At 37.8% G+C, this 21,741-nt stretch overlaps 2 protein-coding genes across 4 annotated transcripts; both read left to right on the top strand.

Annotated features, from left to right (window-relative positions):
- The first annotated feature begins 308 nt into the window (after nucleotides 1–308).
- On the top strand, nucleotides 309–11,042 carry pias1b (protein inhibitor of activated STAT, 1b). Of its 2 annotated transcripts, XM_056387918.1 has the most exons (14): nucleotides 309–336; nucleotides 2,257–2,689; nucleotides 2,957–3,041; nucleotides 3,294–3,341; nucleotides 4,281–4,371; nucleotides 4,478–4,612; nucleotides 4,736–4,841; nucleotides 5,358–5,431; nucleotides 5,651–5,811; nucleotides 6,348–6,481; nucleotides 6,566–6,743; nucleotides 7,498–7,637; nucleotides 8,057–8,094; nucleotides 8,938–11,042. In XM_056387918.1, the coding sequence occupies exons 1-14, from the start codon at nucleotides 313–315 to the stop codon at nucleotides 9,283–9,285; spliced, it is 1,995 nt and encodes a 664-aa protein (XP_056243893.1). In that variant the 5' UTR covers nucleotides 309–312; the 3' UTR covers nucleotides 9,286–11,042. The 2 variants fall into 2 exon arrangements, with proteins under 2 accessions (XP_056243893.1, XP_056243892.1); XM_056387917.1 differs by lacking the exon at nucleotides 309–336 and having other exon boundaries at nucleotides 1,581–2,689.
- A 2,256-nt stretch (nucleotides 11,043–13,298) lies between these two features.
- morf4l1 (mortality factor 4 like 1) lies at nucleotides 13,299–17,945 on the top strand. Of its 2 annotated transcripts, XM_056386221.1 has the most exons (12): nucleotides 13,299–13,425; nucleotides 14,593–14,639; nucleotides 14,734–14,801; nucleotides 14,896–14,982; nucleotides 15,100–15,177; nucleotides 15,309–15,334; nucleotides 15,543–15,634; nucleotides 15,864–15,965; nucleotides 16,073–16,161; nucleotides 16,256–16,428; nucleotides 17,272–17,356; nucleotides 17,445–17,945. In XM_056386221.1, the coding sequence occupies exons 1-12, from the start codon at nucleotides 13,386–13,388 to the stop codon at nucleotides 17,527–17,529; spliced, it is 972 nt and encodes a 323-aa protein (XP_056242196.1). In that variant the 5' UTR covers nucleotides 13,299–13,385; the 3' UTR covers nucleotides 17,530–17,945. The 2 variants fall into 2 exon arrangements, with proteins under 2 accessions (XP_056242196.1, XP_056242197.1); XM_056386222.1 differs by lacking the exon at nucleotides 14,593–14,639 and having other exon boundaries at nucleotides 13,305–13,425; nucleotides 14,712–14,801.
- The last annotated feature ends 3,796 nt before the right edge of the window (nucleotides 17,946–21,741 follow it).

Below are 21,741 nucleotides of genomic sequence, written 5' to 3'. Positions count from 1 at the left end.
TGTAGATTAGCAGTGCTTTGTATTTCGTTATCTTTCGACCACTGCTTATCAAATAATCAATTATTAGTTGCTGCCTTAGATTAACTACTTTTGCTTTATATATTTTTGTAAGAGCAGAAGAACAAAATCCCTTAAACAAATGGGATTGGATGTCAGTGGTGTGCCTATGAAGTACATTCAGCATCCAGTAGTTGTATTTGTGTGTGCTCCGGCAGCGCCCCCTGTTGTCTACTCCCGAGAAGCGACAGACTATTTTGAATCGGCTCTGTCCCTTGGGGATGGCTTTTGCGCCTGCGCAGCCAGTAAAACAAGATGGCGGAGAGTGCGGAACTGAAGGTAAAGCGAACCCCTACATTAGCTTGACAAATAGACGTTTCACACAGCGAGATTTGAATTTCAAATCATAGCATCATTGTTACTTGACAGTAGAGACCCGAGGTGTGTTGCTATCAAAGCATATAATAACAAAAAAGCACAGTGGAGTAGGCCAGACAGACTGTTAGCTGACTGGCTAGCTCGTTAGCATTAGCTTTGTTATTGTTGCCGACGCTGCGTTAGGCTGTCCCTGCTGAGCGGCTCACCTGCAGATAAGGCCACATATCTCTTAGGAAAGGACGAATGCCACAGTCATGTCAGTGTTTTGAACCCAGCGGCACTGTAGTGTTAACTACCCGACCGTATCAGTAGTTCACCGGGCGGACCGCAGTGTGTGTTAAAAACGGGCTCTGTCTATTCCCTGGATAGCAAGCGCAGTTTAGCTTCCATCAACGTTAGCGTTATTTCTGACCAGCTATGATGTTAATCCTTGATATATAGTCACTGTCCACAGCCTGTGTAAGTGTAACATTGGCCCATGTTGGTGCTAAATGTTCAAAGACATTGCTTAATGTAAAATTAAGTATCTAAGTCAGGTAACACTAGCATCATTCAGGTGCTGTTAGCTCGTTTATGTTGTCTCCTTCCACCTGCTATAGTTTTATTATTATTATTATTATTAATAAATTATTTATTAGTAAACTTAAAAACCGCATAGTCGTGTAACATTTTCAGGGTTTATCGTCTCTCTTCTTAAACGAATATTTGCACTGCTGACATTCCTCCTTTACTGTTAGCTGTATTATTAAAATACAGTAAACACATGAGTGTTGCAAAGTTTAAAAATGCATTCAACATACACTGAACTCATCTATTAATTATATCTAAATGCACTACTTGTATCTGGTGGTATGCAGCCAGATTTTAAGCGTCATCGGGATGTTTACATTCAGTGCTTAGTAATTCGTATCGTACCTTGATTGATAATCAGAGTAGTTTGACATTACATTTGCAATATTGGCCTCGTGATTGCAGGTTGTTTTTTTTAATACTAACCCTAAGTGTTTCACTTGTGTTTTGCCACATTGCACGCAATTTTTTACAATGGGGGACAAGAGATTATTATTATATATGGGGTGGGCATGAAGATGTGATTACTGTTGTAATATAATATTAAATTTTCATTGCCTCCGTGTCACAGAGGTGTCATTCCACTGCTGTGGTAATTTATAAGGCATATGGTGTTGCTTAATTTGACTGCATCTTACAGAGTGTATGATGTTTGTTATTGTTGTTATGAATAGAAAAACACTGTCTTAGATTGTATTTTGTTGTAAGATGTTTTTTTTTCATTTTGAGAACCTCATACAACAAAAAACAAGATCCTCTTATAGTATAATGCATTAAAATACAATCACACACTACTTTAACAAAAATTGCCAAAGCTGAATTATAATTTCCCTGACACTGTGTCAAGAAAAAGTGTGTTGTAGTGGATATCATTATTTTGTACAGATTCTCATGTGAATATGTCCACCCTTGTATTTTCACTTAAAGCATGTGGTGGGGCTTTATAAATTAAGGCTTTGAAAAACTAGATTGAGTATAAGAAATGAGTGGTCTGTGCTTTTAGCCAACGGGCTATCTCTGAGTGGCTGCGTTTGTTAAATATGCTGTATGATGAAGTTCATAATGTTGGTCTTTTATTGGAACAGTAGTGGGACAAAGGTCAAAGAAACTGTCGTAATCTTCCTGCTTCAAGCATACGTCAAAAATAAAAATGTAAGGATTTTAATGATTTACAAAGAAAAAAAAAAAAAAAAAGAATCAGACAAGCTTTAATAATAATGCCTTAAATGATGAAAAATGAGAAAAGACATCTTTCTTGGGTGTTTTCCGGGGTGTAATAGACCATTTTTCCCACTCTTCATCTTTCACCAGCAAATGGTAATGAGCCTTCGAGTTTCGGAGCTCCAGGTGTTGTTGGGGTATGCAGGGCGGAATAAGCACGGACGCAAACATGAACTTTTGACCAAAGCTCTCCACCTACTCAAGGCTGGTTGCAGTCCTGCAGTGCAGATGAAGATCAAAGAGCTCTACAGACGGCGCTTCCCAACCAAGATGGTTTCACCAGTGGACCTAGCTCTGCCAGGTGTTCATTCTGCTTCCAGCCTGCCCGCTGGCCTTGCCCAGCTGGGATTTGACAGCCACGGTTCCCCGTCGCCTTTGCTGCCTGTTTCTTTACTTGGGCCTAAGCATGAGCTGAGTCTGCCTCACCTCCCCTCTGGCCTGCACCCTGTACACCCTGATGTCAAGCTCCAGAGACTGCCATTCTATGATGTGCTGGATGAGCTCATTAAGCCAACCAGCCTGGGTGAGTCCACTTGCTCAGCTCTGTGTCTAGTAATAAAACGTTTTCCTCCTGTTTTGTTGTTACAATACAGTGGCCAATGGGAATCTAAATTAATCTAAATCTAAGGTCATTATATGCTTACTGATAGAACATTGTGACCAATGGAATCCGAACAATGACTTGTGAAAAGCATGCTCAGTAAAAGTTCAATATGAGATGACATAAGTGACTAGTGATTTAGGTTTACTCTCTGAATGTCATGTTCTGTTTCTGATTTCTTTTTCGTAGCCTCAGACAACAGTCAGCGGTTCCAGGAGGCATGTTTTGCCTTCGCATTAACACCACAGCAAGTTCAACAGATCAGCAGCTCCATGTAAGTGAGAAAGTTCTCTGCTGCAAACTGTTTTCACCTGTAGATGGAGATGATCACCTGGAGATGAGAGGGATCAAGAAATAATATAGTGAAAACATTGTAACTCCCCAACCCTTTTACAATTTACTGTTTACATAATTTATAAAGCAGGTCTTATGTGACACAGTAAGCAATCAAGTGCTGAGTATTAATTAAATAGTGTGTTTAGCTGTTCTGACCACTCATTGATTGACTTCTCTTTTTATTCTTTAGGGACATATCTGGGAACAAATGTGACTTTACTGTTCAAGTCCAGTTAAGGTATGTCTAATGAACTTGGTTTTCTTCTGAGCTTAAACTTTATACTGTAATCAAGATATATATTTGCTGTTAAGTGAATAGTGGGTTGGTATTTAGCCCCGCAACCAGAAATAGTTCACTTATAGTTATTTTCATTTCATTCTTTCTTTAGTCTTAAAACGTATCTGCACAATGTAGAAATGTTGCTGTGGTCTAGTCTGACTTTCACATTAAGACTTTAGAAGTTAAAACTTTAACCTGAGTTTCGGCTTTATCTTAAGTCATTCATTAGATTACACTTACAGGTGATGATAAATGACACAACTAGGAATCAAGACAATTTACCATGAGAACAGGTTTTGAGCTGTGGACTAAGAGATGCAGGGGCTCTTGTCTCCTGGATGCACATGCTCCAAGTTTTAATTCACATTGAAATTGAGCAATTAAAAAAAAAAAAAACAATACAAAGAAAACAAAATATGTTTGAATGTCGTGGACACATTATCAAACTGGACAATAAAGTCAAAACACAATATTATTATTCAAAGCAGTGGTGGGATTTTCACCAATATGCTTAAGAATTTGTGGTTCATTTGCAGGAATATAGTTTTCTGATAGCGAGTGTAACTAGGTCCATTACCTCAGGTAAAACCTTACATTGAACAAGACACATTTTGTTGGCATTATTTTTACTTGAGAAAGAATACCTAATGCCCTAAAAAACTGACGTTTTTCTAAGTTGCAGAATTAAATATTCACTGTTTGGATGAATGCCATCCATTAAGAAGTGCTCTCCTATATCATAGATGGAGATGGCTGTACTTGACACAACTGAAATGGTAAAATAAGCAAGCAAGCCAACCTTTTTGTGAAAGTGGCAACAGAAACAAATTACTTTTGACATTAGTCCCTCAACATTTTAACTTATCACCTTATGTAATCTATTTTCTTCATTTTCAGATTTTGTTTATCAGAGACAAGCTGTCCCCAGGAGGATCATTTCCCCCCTAATCTGTGTGTGAAGGTCAACAGCAAACCCTGTAATCTCCCGGTGAGTCCAGACAGTCAGTTGTTAATCTGTCTTGTCAAATTTTGAGTGTATCCCACCACCAGTTACTGACAATCAAAGTCACTGATGTTTGATGTTTTGTCTGCAGGGATATCTTCCTCCTACCAAAAATGGAGTTGAACCAAAAAGGCCCAGTCGTCCCATTAACATAACGTCTCTTGTACGACTGTCCACCACAGTCCCCAACACAATTGTGGTGTCATGGACTTCAGAAATTGGGAGGGTAAGAATATCCAAATCAATCAACGTTGGCAAAGTTTCATGAAATAGATTTAATAGCACGAACAAAGGCTATTGGTCACCTCAGCGTGACCTTTTTGCTCACTGTTTTTATCTCTTTTGTCAGAGTTTTTCCATGGCTGTTTATTTGGTAAGACAGCAGTCATCTGCAGTGTTGTTGCAAAGACTACGGGCCAAAGGAATTAGGAACCCTGACCACTCAAGAGCCCTGAGTAAGTCACTACTTGATTTAGTAGTAAAAACATGGAACTTTGCTTTGCCAGGTAGTAGTGGGAAATGGAAAAGATCTCATAGATTAACTTCATATAATATCATATAATAACTCTTTTTATGGCCTGTTTCATCACAGCAAATTGGAAGTTTCCAGGAATTAAACTTAGGAACTATAAAGGGAACTAAGTTCTGCAAAGGTCTTCAGTTCCTTAAATATTCCAGGAAAACTTCTTTTGAAAAGTTTTTTTTGTTTTACTGTAGATTCTTTACCGACATATAGAGGTTATATTTTCCTCTGTGATATTTTTGTATTGTTAATTATATGTGGAGCTGTTCAGTAAATCCGAGTGTGAAGTTTCTATTTACATCAATTGTATGCTGTGTTTATCAATCAAGGATTAGTTCTGAGGTAGTTTGAGGGCTTATTAAATTAGTCAACATATTGCACACTTTTTTAAATTTAACAGTCTTTATTCTTGTATTTAACGTTTGTGTTTTGCTGCTTTTTCTCACAGTCAAAGAGAAACTGACCGCTGATCCAGAGAGTGAGATCGCCACCACCAGTCTACGAGTCTCTCTCCTTTGTCCTGTAAATACTATTCTCCACTATACTGCTCAACAAAAAAAGACTGTGTTATTGTAGTTCATTGCCAAGAACTGTATATATGTTATTGTACAGGGGAAAAAAAGAGGTTATACGGTGGTGGGGGACAGTGCAGCTACTTTATCCTGCAATATTTTCAGTGGTATTTTATGCAGTATGAGAAGTGACATGTATCTTGTGTGTCCTTTGTGTTTTGTTTTAAAGCTGGGGAAGATGAGGCTGACAATCCCTTGCAGAGCGATGACATGCTCGCACCTTCAGTGCTTTGATGCTACACTTTATATCCAAATGAATGAGAAGAAGCCGACCTGGGTGTGTCCAGTCTGTGACAAGAAGGCACCATACGAGCACCTCATTATTGATGGGTGAGCACAACACTGCTTTATCTTTACTGTACGGTTCCACCTTGATGGTTTGTCTTCAGCCTGTAAGGTATGAAGCAAACTGCAAATATTTGTATTGTTTAATTTTAAGCTGAAATCTGTAATTAGTGTATTGCTTGTTGTATCCATCTGTGTGGTGGAGTGTGGTCTGAGCCTAATGTCAGACCGACAATGAAAAAACACAACCCCCTCATTAGTTTCTTTGAGCCCTCTGTGCTGGCACAGCGGGGGTGCTGACCAGAGGGTTCCAGCAAATACACATAGGATCATCAGGCTAAAAAGTTGAACCTTGTTCATATTCCTGGTTGATAACATTTTAAGAGGATAATTGCAGTTAGTCTGGCAACTGAAGCAATACCCCCCCCACCAACAGAGCCCCTCAGATTTTTAACACAGTGCTGTTTCTGGTCTGACTGCCCAGTCAGAAACTGCAGCTTTAAAATGTTACAAGTGGTGACGAACTAAATTCTGTTTTCGCAGTTGCTAAATTGTATTGAAATGTCATGCTGTTTTCACAGGTTGTTCATGGAAATCTTGAATAGCTGTTCTGACTGTGATGAAATCCAGTTCAAAGAAGATGGAACCTGGGCGCCTATGAGATCAAAGAAAGAGGTGCAGGAGGTGTCTGCTTCATACAATGGTGTAGACAGCGGTATGTAGCACGCCTTTCACATTCTTCAAGTGGTCTCTTGATTGTGATCAGTGTGCAGAGTGTAACTTCACCGTTTGTTTTTAGATTCGTCTCGGACAGAAACGCATGAGCAGAAACGAGGATCGTCTAATGACAACAACAAGAAGGTTGATGTGATTGACCTGACACTGGATAGCTCTTCAGAGGAAGAACTAGATGATGAGCCGCCTCCTAAAAGGGCCTGTCCCTCACTGTCACCTGTCTCTCCACCTCCAAGCAAGGGGTGAGTCTCCAAACCACAAAAAGGAAGTAGAGTGCGATCTTATACATAGAAAGATAGTCCTGTCGTCACCTTGTGAAATTGCTAATACCCGATATGATTGCAGGTGGTAACATTACCATATGAGTGAGAGAGGAAGAGAGTTTTGCCTCAGTGATGACAGTAGGGTGACAAATACATGTATTTTTAAAATTGGAAGGGTGAGGCACGTAAAAAGAGCTGTCTTACAGCTCTTTCTCTCTCTCTCTTTCTCTCTCTCTCTCTCTGTGTGTCTCTCTCTCTGTCTGTGTGTCTCTCTCTCTCTCTCTCTCTCTCTCTCTGTCTGTGTGTCTCTCTCTCTACGTCCCTGTTGGAACTGAAACAAAACGTCTATTTACAGCGACAAAAAGCTAGCAGGCTAAGAAACTGAGCTAAGTGACGTGCTATTATACGTGTCTGTTGATCTCCTCCACTCTGTTTAATAACAGCACAGCAACTAAATAGAACAAACAGCACTTCAGTGACAGTCAGTTGGTATGTGTGTGGGTGCATGTTGGTGAAACTATGGAAGGGCAAATTAAATTTATATTAATTTAATGCAACTATTAACAATAATAATAAGTTGATACATTAATGGGAAAACAAACCAAATATCGTCTTGACATTGGCACTGATGATTGTCGATCGCTAAGGTCATCGTCACAACCCTAATAGGAAGTGAGATTAGCTGTGTCATGTTACTTTTGTCTCTAACCTGATGTGCGTTGTTTCCTCTCAGAGTACTGAACCTACACAGCCAGGCCTCACCTGTGACCAGAGCTCCCAGTATGCCCCCAATGGAGACCAGCTACATTCCTCCTCCTCCACCTCTTATCCAGGACTACCGCCACTATTATCACACAGCTAGTGACCTGCCAGGTAGACCTGTCACCTGCCTTAAAACATGAGTCTGTCTTGATATAATCATCACATGGTCGTATTATGTTGAAAAAGTTATTAATCACAGTAATCATTCATTCTGTCCATTCTGGCTGCGAGGCACCTCTCTTGGTGCAACTACTCTGTAAGAAAAATACAAAAATACATTCCTAATATGAAAGCAGTCTGAATTCGCTGAATCACAATTCACGGCCAGTATAGACGAGGAGGGAATGATCATTTTAATCGTTCACTCACTGGACATAAAACATGCAAGTTGTGTATTAAGACAGACTTGATAAACAAATGCATTTTGAACACAGATGTTTGTTGCTTATTCAATTAATTTGTAACTGCAGTCTGATTAATGTATATCCTGAATGAAGTAAATTGACTGAGTCTTCTTCCTTCTCTTCCAGATCTAAATTTCTTCTCCTTCCTCCAAGGCGACAATCAGGTACAGTTTGTCAGACACCTGGGGCAGGATTCAGTGTCTTACCTAAAGTTCCTAGCAAATAGTTTCCTCTGTAGAGTGATTCACAGAGCTTCTTAGAGCATGTTTACATTAGATTTCAGTACAAATATTTTAGATATTTTGTGTCACAGATTTTGTAAGTGACCTTGTCAAGCAGATTGTGTCTGGCATCACACACCATCTGTATATGGATACTGTGATATATTATTTTCCAACAAACCAAACCTTCCCATTTTATGGGATAAATCTACACACAGCACCAATATATTTAGCTTTATTTATGCATTTATTGCTGTAGGTGATTGATATTTAATTGCTATTGGTATTTAAAGTACACTTAATGAACCGTCACACAAAGAGGGACATGGGGTTGCATGGTAGCTCACCTGGTAAACAACATACCATGTATCAAGGATGAGTCCTTGCTGCTCTCTCTCTCTCTCTCCACTGACTGTCAAAAAAAGGCAAAAATAACAACGTGTGGTCAGAAGAACACACTTTTTGTTTAATGAATAATTCTGACAGACGACTGAAATACTCTGAAGTTTAGTATCTCTGACTTCTCACAGACATGAGAGCAACTTTTAGAGCTAAAATTATTTATTTCTGTGAACAACTCCTTAACCAAAAACATGAGAGTTTGAAAGTAAGGGATCCCTTTACCTTTAAAAAATTTTTTTCTCCTAATTCAGCCACTTGGGGGCTACTTTTAGCCCTTAAATGTTTTGTGTATGCAGCCCCTGAAACAGAGTGTCGGAGTCGCAGTGTCAGTGAACAACATAAGCTTGGTTGTTGAGTAACAGTCACTGTCCTCTGTTCTGTTAGCATTACAACATGGTGATGGCTGCCGCAGCAGCTGCATCTGCGTCGGCCTCAGAGGACCACGACGTGCTCCTCAATCGTTTCCTGCCCTACGGCTCTTCTCAGATGTTACGGGAGCAGCCGGGCACCCCTGGGAGCAGCACACTGGCAGCCACCAACGGAGGCAGCAACAGTGGCAGCACCAGTAGTTTGGTGTCTTCGAGCAGTCTGCGGGACCGCGACAAAGACAGAGAGCGGGACAGAGACAGGGACAGCCACACTATCTCAGGATTGTCAAGGTCCTCAGTGGAAGCTGCAGCGGCGGCAGCGGCCATTTATGGCTCCATATCTGACGTTATCTCTCTTGACTAGATCCACACAGAACTGAAAGACAAGGGAGACCTCGAGAACAGGAGTTCTTTGTAAATAAGGAAGAGGAAGATGAAAGAATACAGTCCTATGTACAGAGAGGAAAATCTATTTTCAATTTTACTTATCATATGTATATAAACTTAGGACGCTTCTTGTCCGGTGAGTTACTTCAGTTGATATTTTTCTGTGAATACTGAAGACTTTTTCACACCTCTTCATGTGGTCCTTTGATTATATTGTACCTTTTGTACCTGGTTTTTACAGTTTTGTTTCGATATTCCATGTCAATGGCATTATTTCAGTATGTTACGTGCACAGAACCCAATGAGTTGACACCTTATGGAACATGATATTTAGAATATAAAGAAAATGGGCATTGTTATAGATGTACAAAAGGCAAGTCACAGCAAAACAGGAAAATGTGTAACACTTTCTTTATTTTCTAAATGGAATCATTTCTGTCAAAAATGTTTTGACAGCAGAAAGATCTGGCCGTTTTTGCCATCACTGTAGATTTTTCTGTGAGAAATTCATGCTGTGGTCATATTATTTTTAAGGAATTATTTATGATGTAAGTTATGTTGGATGTATGCTGTTTTTTAAAGAAGCATTCCCTATGCCTCTAGGAATTGTTGCCACTAGAATTGCAAAAGCAAACGCTACATCCCTCTGTTGTCATAACTCTGCACTCTTTTCCTCCTCCTTTCAGTCAAATCAAGTCAAAATATAAACATTTTCGGTACAGTCAGAGTTCAGACTGTACACAAAATAATACAAATTGGGAGAAAGTCAGTATTTTAAGATCAGACATTTTCATTGTGAATGAATGGCACTAGTCCAGCAAGCAGCGTTCCTCTTGTCATGTGACCCAATTGGACCTTTATACACAACTAAGATTTGCAAAATGTTGTGTACTTTCTTTTAAAGAACATGTTTTGTTTTGCATATTACACTTAAAAATATGCAACTACAGTGAAAGCTACAGTGAAGTGGCCAGTTGACATCAACACATTTCTGCTCCACTTTGAAGACGAGGCTAGTTTCTGGTCCACTTGAAGTATTTATTTAATTGAAAGGCTTAAAAAGTGTTCAGTGAGTGCAAGTGGTTTAATGACATTTCATGATATCTTTATGTTGATATGATTTTAGCACTTGCATTTTTACATAAAGGTTGTGTGGAGCAGTGACGCGTTCACAGTTGCAGTAAAAACGTCAAGAGTAGTTTTCAGCTTTGCATGTCTCTGCGAATTACCTGAAAGCTCACCTGTTTCAGTGCTATGCTGGTCCTTAGTAAGTCCACAGGATGCATAGCCCTTTTTTTTTGTTGTTTAGTGTATTTACAACAGCCTTTAAGATATCTGTGATAGCTTAGTCTTTGAGTGTATCACAACATGCATTTTGGCCCAGAAGTTAAAACCATTGAAGTTGTTATAGACGCCTCCCCTCCCTTTATTTTTCTTGACTTGTGCTTACAATTAGGATTATTTATTATCATATATATTTCCAGCATTTGTTTGATTCGTGGATTCGCATTGCTGTCATTGTATGTGATATTTCTTTTGTAATTATATAATTAATGCTATTTAAAGATTTCATTGTTGCTTGACATGCATTGTAACATTTTTTTGTTTCTCTGTCCGTTTTACTATCAGATGATGTCAATAACTCAATAGAGGCTTTGATCATTTTGAACCGCTACAAGGTCTACTGTGCTGTTTGATATTTGTAAGAATTAAACAGATATTAAGAAAGTGCAACTTTGTAGTTGGTCTAAGGACAGTCCTGAGTCAGCTGCATGTGTTCCTCTGTTACAGTATGCCGTAAGATTTCTTTTTAATTCAGTTGGTTGTTTGACAGAAATCAGTATCATGAAGAAAAAAGTTGCATCAGTGCATCCTTTTTTTAAACAAACAAACCATTTTAAACAGCTCAAAACTTTGACTCTGAAAATGAAATGTATTGACTGCTATTATTCCAAGACCTAATTCTGCTCTCCTGGCTGCTGGCCACATGTGGACACCCGATTCTGACATGGTGGCTCAACAGGTGTTGGATTCAGACTTGAGATTGTTTGATTTGGGCGTCCTTAACTGAAGTGTAGACAGGGGCCTCTATGTGAAGCGAATTGCATCTGGTGAGTGTCCCAAATCAATGATTTCAGAAAATGTTTGTTGTATTTCAGTTTAACTCTGGTTAGATTACCACAGTAAAGGCTATTCAGGGCAAAATCAAAAAGGTGCTTTACATGTCCTTTCTCCAGAAGATAGATAAGTAAATAGTCAATTAATTAATCAATTCATTTACTTGTTTTGTCTAAAATATGGAGATTAACTGAATTTTTAAATCTGAGGGGCTTTAAGCAGGAGTTCCTGCTGCTGCTCTGTATGTGAAAACACAGGAACGGAATAGCGAAGAGTACACTTTTGAAAGCTTTTTCCAAATTAATTTTGTGATTTCATTTTAAAGTTAAATTATTCATTTATAATTATGGACATAATGCCGTAAAATCATTCATTGGCAAATTTAATAATCTTTTTATTATTTGACTTTGCTTTCAATTGCACGTTTAATTTCAGTTTATAGTGAATGTATTTAGTTTATTAATTTATCCTAATTAAATGCTATAAAAAATAATTTTCCATGACACACTCCTGGCCCCATAACAGACTGCCTTAGATCTTAACTGCAGCACACATCAGCAGGAAAGGCACAGGTTTAAGTAATGGTGTTACTGATGGCTCAGTTCCATTTAGGTTTATCGGTGAACATGCAAGCATTATTAATATTATTAGTTACACTTTTTTTTTACATGTATCATGTAACAATCTCAAAAGGTGTATAGACAGTTGTATATTTGGAGGAAACTTTATTGTCTTTTGCCATTATGTGAAACACCGTGCTGGATTTGCAGATTAGGTCTGATGATCGCGCTGCATGGGCAGAAGTTAAAGTTATTTTAGATGCCTAAGTAAGCCCGAATCTGTAAACATTTGTATACAGAGAATATGGTGCTCCTACATGAAGTGGTAAGCAGATTAATAAGTGGTTCCATGCAGGGGTGCACTTCTGTTTGTTTACATACCAGAATGCACTTATGAGGCATACATTTCTAATTTTCTAAGGTTATGTAACCACTGTTCCTTTTATTTATATTAGTCAACTATAACTGACCACATGCTCAAATGTTATACTAACTTTATGAATAATTCATAATCATCATGTTGCAACACAAAAAAAACCATGTTACATTATATCCATATTGTCTGAATATCTTGTTATGTATATGTATTTGAATAAAAAAAACTAAATTTGACAGGTTTCTTTCACAACACTAGTCTTAACAATAGCAATAATCAGTACTTAAGCTTTAGCTTTTATTTATTAATTTGTAAAGATAATTCTTCTGTTTTTTTGTTTTGTTTGTGCCTTAGTGATGCACAGATCCTCAAGCACTTAAAAATGAATATGAATTTAAACCAGATCATGCAAACTGGGAATATTGTACATTCTGAAGAGGATGAAATTTGAGTACACTAATAAATTACTCTCAATATTGATATCTTTTGTTTTTGGCAATAAAACTAAAGGGACAAAGCATTTATGCAATGCATGGGGGTTATTTATTTTATAAGAGACCACACACCAGAGGTATGTGAGGCACTTTTTGCAGTGGAGACTTACAATGCAATCCCTTTCCTTGGACCAACATGTGAGAAGATAGAATTTGCAGAAAAAGATTCATTGAAAAAAACATTACCTTAATTAAAACACAAACACGTGTCAAAACCAGTTTTAAGGTTTCATTCTTTAGCCAGGAAATTACTTCTGTAAAACAGACCACTGACTAAAACTATAACTGAGAATTTGAGCACATATTGTAAAGTAGAAACATAAAATTAAGTTGACTTTATTGTTTTATTATTTTATTTTATCATTTTCATGTCTCACGTTATTCGGTCTCATACGTATCTCGACATGCATCTTTGGTCGCGGCATTAATGCGTCATCGCGTTGGTCATGACGTTTTTAGAGAGCGGCGCCGTTTCAGACTGGAATGGGAGCTGGCGATTTTTCCCATATTTTGATAGTTTAATCCTTGAATGGCGCCGAAACAGGACCCGAAGCCCAAATTTCAAGAAGGTAACGAGCTGCCTGTTTCTATTCTGAGAGATCTGTGGTGTCAGTCAGGGCCGTGGCCGTTGGAAATCTTAGCTAGCTCTTCATCGAAACAGACACTGGCGCCGTCGAGCAGCTAGCACTGTTAGCTTTCATTGTCACACAAAACACGTCTTCATTGACTTTAGTCACCACTTTAGTTCCTTATTAAGTATTTACCTTTACAACACAATGTAACGCTAACAGTAGTCCCGTAGTTGCACAGTCTATGGTTTGAATTCCAGCAATGCTGTTGGCAGTTTGCTGGGAGCAGCAGCTTCATTCATGCAATGCCCGGTCCTCACTGACTCACCGCCTTATGCTCTTTGTCAGCCGTACAGAACTGGTGCTCTCATTAATGCACCGCTTTCTGCTGCTCGCTCTAAAATATGCTGAGTGTACTGTGCACTGTTAGAAATTCAGTGTTCTTTGTGTGGCCAATCAACTTTTCTCAAGTAAAAAAGTAAATTATGGACACATTATTACAGCAACTAATTGAGGTACATGTCATATATTTACTCTTAATCACTGAGTTAATTAATTATATAAAACAGAATAGGACCTTTCATGTTACTAGAGCCAAAGTACACGGTACACAGTATACCAGACTCTTTAATGTTTTAATATGAATAACGAAAATAAATATGGCTGTCCAAATTGAAGCTTAACTGGGTGAATTAACTGAGGATTTTGTCTCATTTACATAATTGTAAATTGAATATCTTTGGGTTTTAAAGACAGAATCATTAGATTAAGATCTATAAGTATTGCACAGATTAAATAATAATGAAACTAATCAAAAAGGCCTACCCTTCATGCATCAAGTTGAGTGTTCTATTAAACTGTAATTCTAATCAGATTAAGTTTTTTTTAGTATGATCTTAGTCTCCCTATGAGTGACAGTCATTAGAAATCTTGATGTAATTATTGTTCTCAGCCACCCGAAAGAGATTGGTGTCAGTTACTGATGTTCGAGATGTTTGAAGATTTTAAATTTAAGGTGTACTAATTGTTTCTGTCCAGTCTACCCTAAGCCTAGTCATGAACTCTCAGCGTGTGTGTGTGTGCAAGTAGTTTAGTTGGCTTCACAATTTCATTTTGTTGTACTTGGACTGCACTCATGCTGATTTTATTGACCACCACTCTGTTCAGGTGAAAGAGTGCTGTGTTTTCATGGGCCATTGCTCTACGAAGCTAAGGTAGGCTGCCAGAGTTAACCTGTCTCTCTGATCTTGTGATCCTCCTCTATGTCTCTATCATTTTTTTGACAGTGAATCCTGTCTCTCTTTGCAGTGTGTTAAGATAAACATCAAGGACAAACAAATCAAATATTTTATTCATTACAGTGGGTGGAATAAGAAGTAAGTTCTTTGTTCAGATAAATCAAGACTATAAGATTTGAACAGGAAAGATTTCACAAGTGCTTGATTTCTTTCTTGGTGTCTTCTCTTTCAGCTGGGACGAATGGGTTCCTGAAAGCAGAGTGCTTAAGTATGTGGACAGTAATCTGCAGAAACAGAAAGAGCTTCAGAGGGCAAATCAGTGAGTCCATTCTCTCTTTTTTATGTTAGTTTTTACTAACTTTACTGTGTACACATGCCGCTTAATATGAATGATGTATTCTTACGTGATAGAATTTGTTTTATTCTCTTCATTTAGAGACCATTATGTAGAAGGAAGAATGAGGGGTGCTGCGCCGAATAAGAAGATACCTGCTGCATCGCAGAAAAATGATGTGTGAGTGCAAGTCATTTGTTATTGTATCTGACACCTGCTGTAATGTCGCCTGTAAACAGTTTTAGAGGTGTTATACCTGTTTAATTTTTTTGATTAGTTTAACACCTGTCATTTGTTTTCCTTCCTTGTAGGAAAACCAAAAAGAACAAACAGAAGAGTAAGTATAAAACATCCTCTGAAAACTCTCCGAAATATCATTAAGCAGGTTTTGTGCACAATTGTGTTGCCATCTTCTTTACAATAGAAATAATTAAGAGAATAGAAGCATCGCTAGAGTCATAGCAGGCTGTCACAATAATGTCACAGTGATTGTTTTATTACTTTTACGAATGAGATACCAGCTAGGCGTGTTTCTGTCTGTGCAGCTCCTGGAGCAGGAGAAGGAACGAGTTCAGGGGGAGACCCAACTCACCCTCCACGAAAGAAGAGGGCACGTGTTGACCCAACAGTTGAAAGTGTAAGTTCTTGTATCTATTAATTTGCTTTTAGTAATTATTTTTCTGGTTGGTCGTTTCTTGAATTTGCCGGTTAATGTCAAGTAATGCTGAGCCGCATTGAAAGTAACTGAGTAAGATGTTTAATCTGTAGTTGCAGCTGTGTGGAGGAAAAACTCATTCATGAAATGTTTCTAGGGTAAAAAGTTTCCTCTCATGGTTTACTTCTTAAATCTCATCCTGTCTGCTCAGGAGGAGACCTTCATAAATCGAGTGGAGGTGAAAGTAAAAATCCCTGAGGAGTTGAAACCATGGCTTGTGGATGACTGGGACCTGATTACACGGCAAAAACAGGTTAGTAACAAGTGACATGGAAATTGAACTTAAACCGTTCTCATAGCATTTTGCTCATTAGTATTGTCACTTCATGTTTGTTTTGTCTTTTTGTGTTTTTTCTTCAGCTTTTCCACCTACCTGCCAAAAAGAACGTTGACGCAGTCCTCGAAGATTATGCAAACTACAAGAAATCAAGAGGAAACTCTGACAGCAAGTAAAAACACACATTGTTACTTGTCATTTTCTCACACTATCACACGGCCAATCCAGAACATGACATGCTTGCTTATCCATTTAAAAACTCTCAGGGAGTTTGCTGTGAACGAGGTGGTTGCTGGTATACGGGAATATTTCAACGTCATGTTGGGGACACAACTTCTCTACAAATTTGAGAGGCCGCAGTACGCAGACATCCTGGCCAACCACCCAGATACATCGATGTCTCAGATTTACGGCGCTCCTCATCTACTCAGACTCTTTGGTACAAACACTTACACAACATCCCACTGTTGCAATATCTATTATAGAGATGAGCAGCTTTGATTTCACTTGCTAGAGCTCTGTAATGCCATTACATAGTTAAAAAAGTCAAATTTCCTAGATTTTTATCAAAAAATTTGTTTATATTGTGTGTTTATGTAAAAAAAAAAAATAATAATAGGTTGGCGGATATATAATTGTTGTATTTTTAAATTCTGAAATATCAATATTGTTATCAGCCTCTAAAATCAGTCAGGTTATAATAGTAAGAAGAAATGGAAACCAAAATGTATTTCCTCATCCACAAGAAAAGATGAAACATGCTTGTGTCTATGCTTTAAAAAACATTTACTTAACTCTGAAATTTAGTTTCTGTGTTCACATAAAATGCCAGATCTGCAAACAGACCTCTGCCTCTTTAAACATGGGGTACATACTGTATCTGTCTTTTAACCCATGTTCTTGAGTTCTGACTTTAAATCCTTTAAAGAAGAATCTTGATTATATTTGGAAATGTATTTCTGGCTTAAAACTGAAAATCTGTGAACTGGTGTGCAATTCAAGCCAACATTTTACTTCCTAACCTGCTTTTCTTTTCCATAAAAAAAAATTAAGAACTGCACATAGTTCCGAGATAAAAGTGCAGCCTGCTGCAGCTGCTTTTATTTTCATTTTGTAAAGATCAATATTCATCTTTTCTGCCACTATGACCTGTATTTGCTGCTTTATCTGCTTGAATTGGGCCAGTTAAGTGGAAATATTGAAGTGCTTGTAGAGGTATTATACATGAAGACAAGGTTAGTGGTTGTGTGGTGTGTAATCTGTCTTTGTTTGGTTTTGAAAGTGAGAATCGGAGCCATGCTGGCGTACACTCCGCTAGATGAGAAGAGCCTTGCACTGCTGCTCAGTTATCTACAAGACTTCCTCAAGTGAGTATTCAAGACCTGACAAAGCTGTTAGTAAAACGTGTATTCATTCCTCTGCAGCAGAAATGAGTAAAATGTTGCTCCATTTCAGGTATCTTGTAAAGAACTCTGCGTCGCTGTTCAATGCCAGTGACTATGAAGTTGCCCCTCCAGAGTACCACCGCAAGGCAGTTTAAGGTTTTTTTTTATTTTAGGAGCCTTTGTTTGTTGAAGTTTGGAGGTGACATTTTTACCTGTCGAGAGGATGGGATTTCACAAAAAGCCTTTGGAGAACGGATTGTGCGAGATCTGTTGCTTTTTATTAAGGAAGAACCAGAGCACGATGTCACACTAATCCCTGGACAAATTTAATTTTCTTTCATGTGGAAAGCTGCTGAGTACGCTCTTCCTGTATTGGTATGTTTTTCAGTACCACCTTTAAGTTTCTATGATACTTGTTTTGTCCGATATTTTCCAAGATCTCTTGAAAAGGAATTTCATCATGATTTTTTTTGTTTTGTTTTGTTTTTTGTTTCCTGTTTTGGTTTCAGATGCTGGCTAAATTTGTCTTGTAGGCTGTCATCATTTTCTAATAAAAATATCTCATTCTCTAGTTATTGGGCTGTCTTTATTTTGAAGATACTTGGGTCAAGTTGCAATTTATTGTCTTTCTCTTAATCTACAGGGATATTAAATAGCTTGCCACAGTAGGTTGTCCTAACTTGAGCATATTGGAATTTTCTTGGCTTGAATTCTCAAATCTCTCATTAATGAAAGTGGACACATAAATGCACCAGCCAGATGTTTCAGAGAGGAGCCGTGTTTGGATAGAACCTTGAGAAATATTATCAGGGGTAAATTATTTAAATAGTCACGCCAAAACTGTGCACGCATTAATTAAGGCAGCAAATACTCAGTGGTAATTTAATATTACTCAAAAGATAACTGATATCAATTTGAACTAAATGTTGCTGCTTTTGCAACAATTCTAGATTAAATATTAAAAATAAGGATAACAAAAAAACAGAACTCAAGTTCAAAACACCAATGACTCAATCATTAGTTAATTGTGGATCAAATGTTAAAATGCAGCAGTATTTCAATAATTGCTCATGAAATATTTAAAACCCAATTAAAATCTGATGAAGATTGAATGGACATTAAAAATTCATTCAGTCTTAAAATGTCAAAATGCAAACTGTAACGAAAGCCAATTAAATCGGCAGATGTGTACAGATAGTAATAGTTGAATAAAAGTATGTCATTAATAAATGAATAAGTATCATTCATTCATTGATTTTGCATATCTGATTTTCCTCATCTCTAACCTAGGCTCTTATTGATATATAATCAGGGAGTCACTACTGTTACTATGTTCTGTTCCACAAGAGCTGAGGAATAAAACTGATCACAATATAAGGTAACAAGTTCAAATTCTGTAAAAATGTAGAAAAATATGCATTACCAGTCAGAACCAAAAAAATAATAATAATTAAAGAAAAACACTTGAATTCCCCCTATTTAGTATTTAAATATGTAATAATTGGTTTCCAAAACACTTGTAAGCAGATATACAGTGGGAGCTCATTATAAGTGTTAATGTATTTCTTAAGAAGTGTAACACCTCCTGTGAACACACAGAAGTGGAGACTGTCTTATAAACATGATGAATGGCAACATAGTTAAACACATTTACAGCAATATAAAATATGTTTTCATAGAAGAAATAGTAATTGCTGACAAGAACTGTGCATTATTAAACAATTAAAAAGTCCTTATATCTATGACTATGACTTATAGTATTTCGCAGTTTGTTCTGCAGAGGAAAACATCCCTGGTTCCTGCCCCCCACATCATGTAGCCCGGGGTTTTACAATCCTGACAAGTTTTAAAACAAGGAAAGAGATTGCTTTGGTCTGAAGCTGTGAGGTAACCACGCCCCTTCATTTGAATATAGTGGATGGTAATAAAAAGGGCTGGGAAAGAAAAGTCTCTGGAAATAAATAAAAAGGTAATTTTATTGTTGTATTTAGTTAATTATTTATTTATGTATACATTTATCCATTTATTTGTATAGCTATTTATTTATTCATTGACTCACTTATATATTTATATTGAAATTTAATTTTGTATTTCTACATTTATTCCATAATTTATTTATTTCAAGATCTATCTATCTATCTATCTATCTATCTATCTATCTATCTATCTATCTATCTATCTTATAAATGTGGGGAGAATGGTTTCACAGGAGTGACTCTGCTCAAGGCCAATAATTACTCCACTATATCTTTGCATAGCAGAAAATAATAGTTTTCTGCTCTATTATTGTTTAAATGTCGTTTACAGAACCTTTTAATTTAAAGGTTGATTACCACTTCACGCTAAGTACAAGTGCAAGCTTGTCAAGCTGTCCTTGACTCAGCTTCTGCCGATCTGGGAACAGTTTTGACATTGCAGCATTCTACGCATGTGCAGACGTGTGGAAACTAAACTTGTACAAGAGGCAGCAGTACCGAGTAAATAAGCAATTTACACAAATGTATCATCTCTGTGCAAGATGTGCAGTAATTTTGAGAAGTTTGAGACAGAATATTGTTACACAAGTAGCGCAGCTCCATTCACGAATAGCTTGATAGCTTGTACGCAGGTAGCTAGGTGTGCGCAGCGGGCCAATATATATATAGATAGATATATAGATAGATAGAGAGAGAGAGAGAGAGAGAGAGAAAGTTAGCTAGTTAGTGGTTAGCAGTGTAGCTGTGAACTAACCATGTGATGTATGTGTACTTTAGGCTGTGCGTCAGTAAGTAATTGTTACATCTCCTCAAGACACAAGTTCCCGCGTTTTTCTCCTGCGCTTCCCAACTACAGTGGCTGCTCGGCTCTGTTTACCTCTCTGTGGAAGTCAGGCTCTCCACTGTCTCAGGTATGTGAGGTATGCAACTCTGGCTGTCTGAATCCTATTTCATGAGACTGGGAATGCTCAGTCATGGCGTCGATATTTTTTGTATTATATAAAAAACACGCTATGGACATAAAAACTTGATTTTCATCAGAGGTCTTTAAGTTCATTAATACTTCAATTATTAGCCTACTTTTATATTATCTGCGGCACTGTTATTCTTGTTGTTTCTGTGTATTATAAAGGTTGTCCATTCGTGTCATCTCACCTCAGTGATATCTCCTGTTGTACCTGGGACAGTTGTGAGTGGAACAGGTGCAGCAGGAGAGCGGAAAACACTGATGAGAGAGTGAAGTTGTGTGTGTTACTGTGTCACCATGTTGGTGCTGCTTAAAGATAATTTTCTTAAAGAGAAACTGTGGCCTGCTTAGCGATGCCAAGTGCTCAGAATGATTGGAAACATTTTTCCAAACTTGTTTCCAGTTTTCTTTTTTTCCCCTGTCATTGCCAGGTGCTGCTCGGATCAATGACTGTAAACCAAACATACAAAGTGACTGATCAAGAATGAGTCGTTAAGTTAATGTAGTCACTAGATGTTAATGTTCACGTAGACACTAGATGGCGGAACAACAGTCACTTTACTTATTGAATATGTGGCCTGCGCTATTTGATGTGATGCCACTGCTCCTTTTCCTTGAACCCTAAAGAAATTGTTGTAGTTTCTTCTGACACTAGTGCAGGTGCAGTGTTGTGCCTCCACTGAAAAACACTGAGGGAAACCCTGCACAGGTCTAATCAGTCAAGTGAAAACACCTGTGGTTTTAAGCATTAACTTATCATTTCAAATCTTTAATAGTTACTTCTTGCTATCCTGTCCTCGGCTAGTTTATCCACTTCATAGTTCTGCTGGATTTAATAGGTATTTGATTAATTATCTAGATTATTTGCTCATGTCCCCTGTCTGTCTGGTTTGTTTAGTTAACCTGAAGTTTGAGTAGCATCATAATGCAGACTCGCCTGCTTTATTTCAGCTAATTGTGGCTTAGTGGCTGCAGCCAAGATTCCATCCGTAAAAAAAAACAACATTTACTGTAACTTATGACTTACTTAGTTTGAGTTGGACATGTGGTCGTAATTTAAACATTTACAAGGCACAATCTTGGGCCTGTGCTTTCTGCCTCAAAGCTTTTATTACTCCATTTAAAAATAATTTCAAGCAAATTGGTGAATGTGATCAGTCTCTGGGGTTACATAGACACCTGTGAACTTTTTTTTTTAAATATTGGCTGAAATGATTTTCCTGCTCTGATGATTTGAACAAGGTGGACTGAGTGCCAGCGGTGGAATAACATCCCTGTGATGGAAAGCATGTGGTGCAGTATTTTGTTGAGGAAAGAAACGTAATAGGCTATTGAAACCAGGCCAGAGCACCTTCCTCCTCTCACCTCTCTGCACTACAGTGTGTTCAGCAGAATCCCCTCCAGCTGGCATCTTTTCCTCTGTT

The sequence above is a fragment of the Seriola aureovittata genome, chromosome 10 (genome assembly GCF_021018895.1).
Source record: "Seriola aureovittata isolate HTS-2021-v1 ecotype China chromosome 10, ASM2101889v1, whole genome shotgun sequence".
NCBI classification, from domain to species: Eukaryota; Metazoa; Chordata; class Actinopteri; order Carangiformes; family Carangidae; genus Seriola; species Seriola aureovittata.
This window is presented reverse-complemented; position numbering and strand designations above follow the sequence as displayed.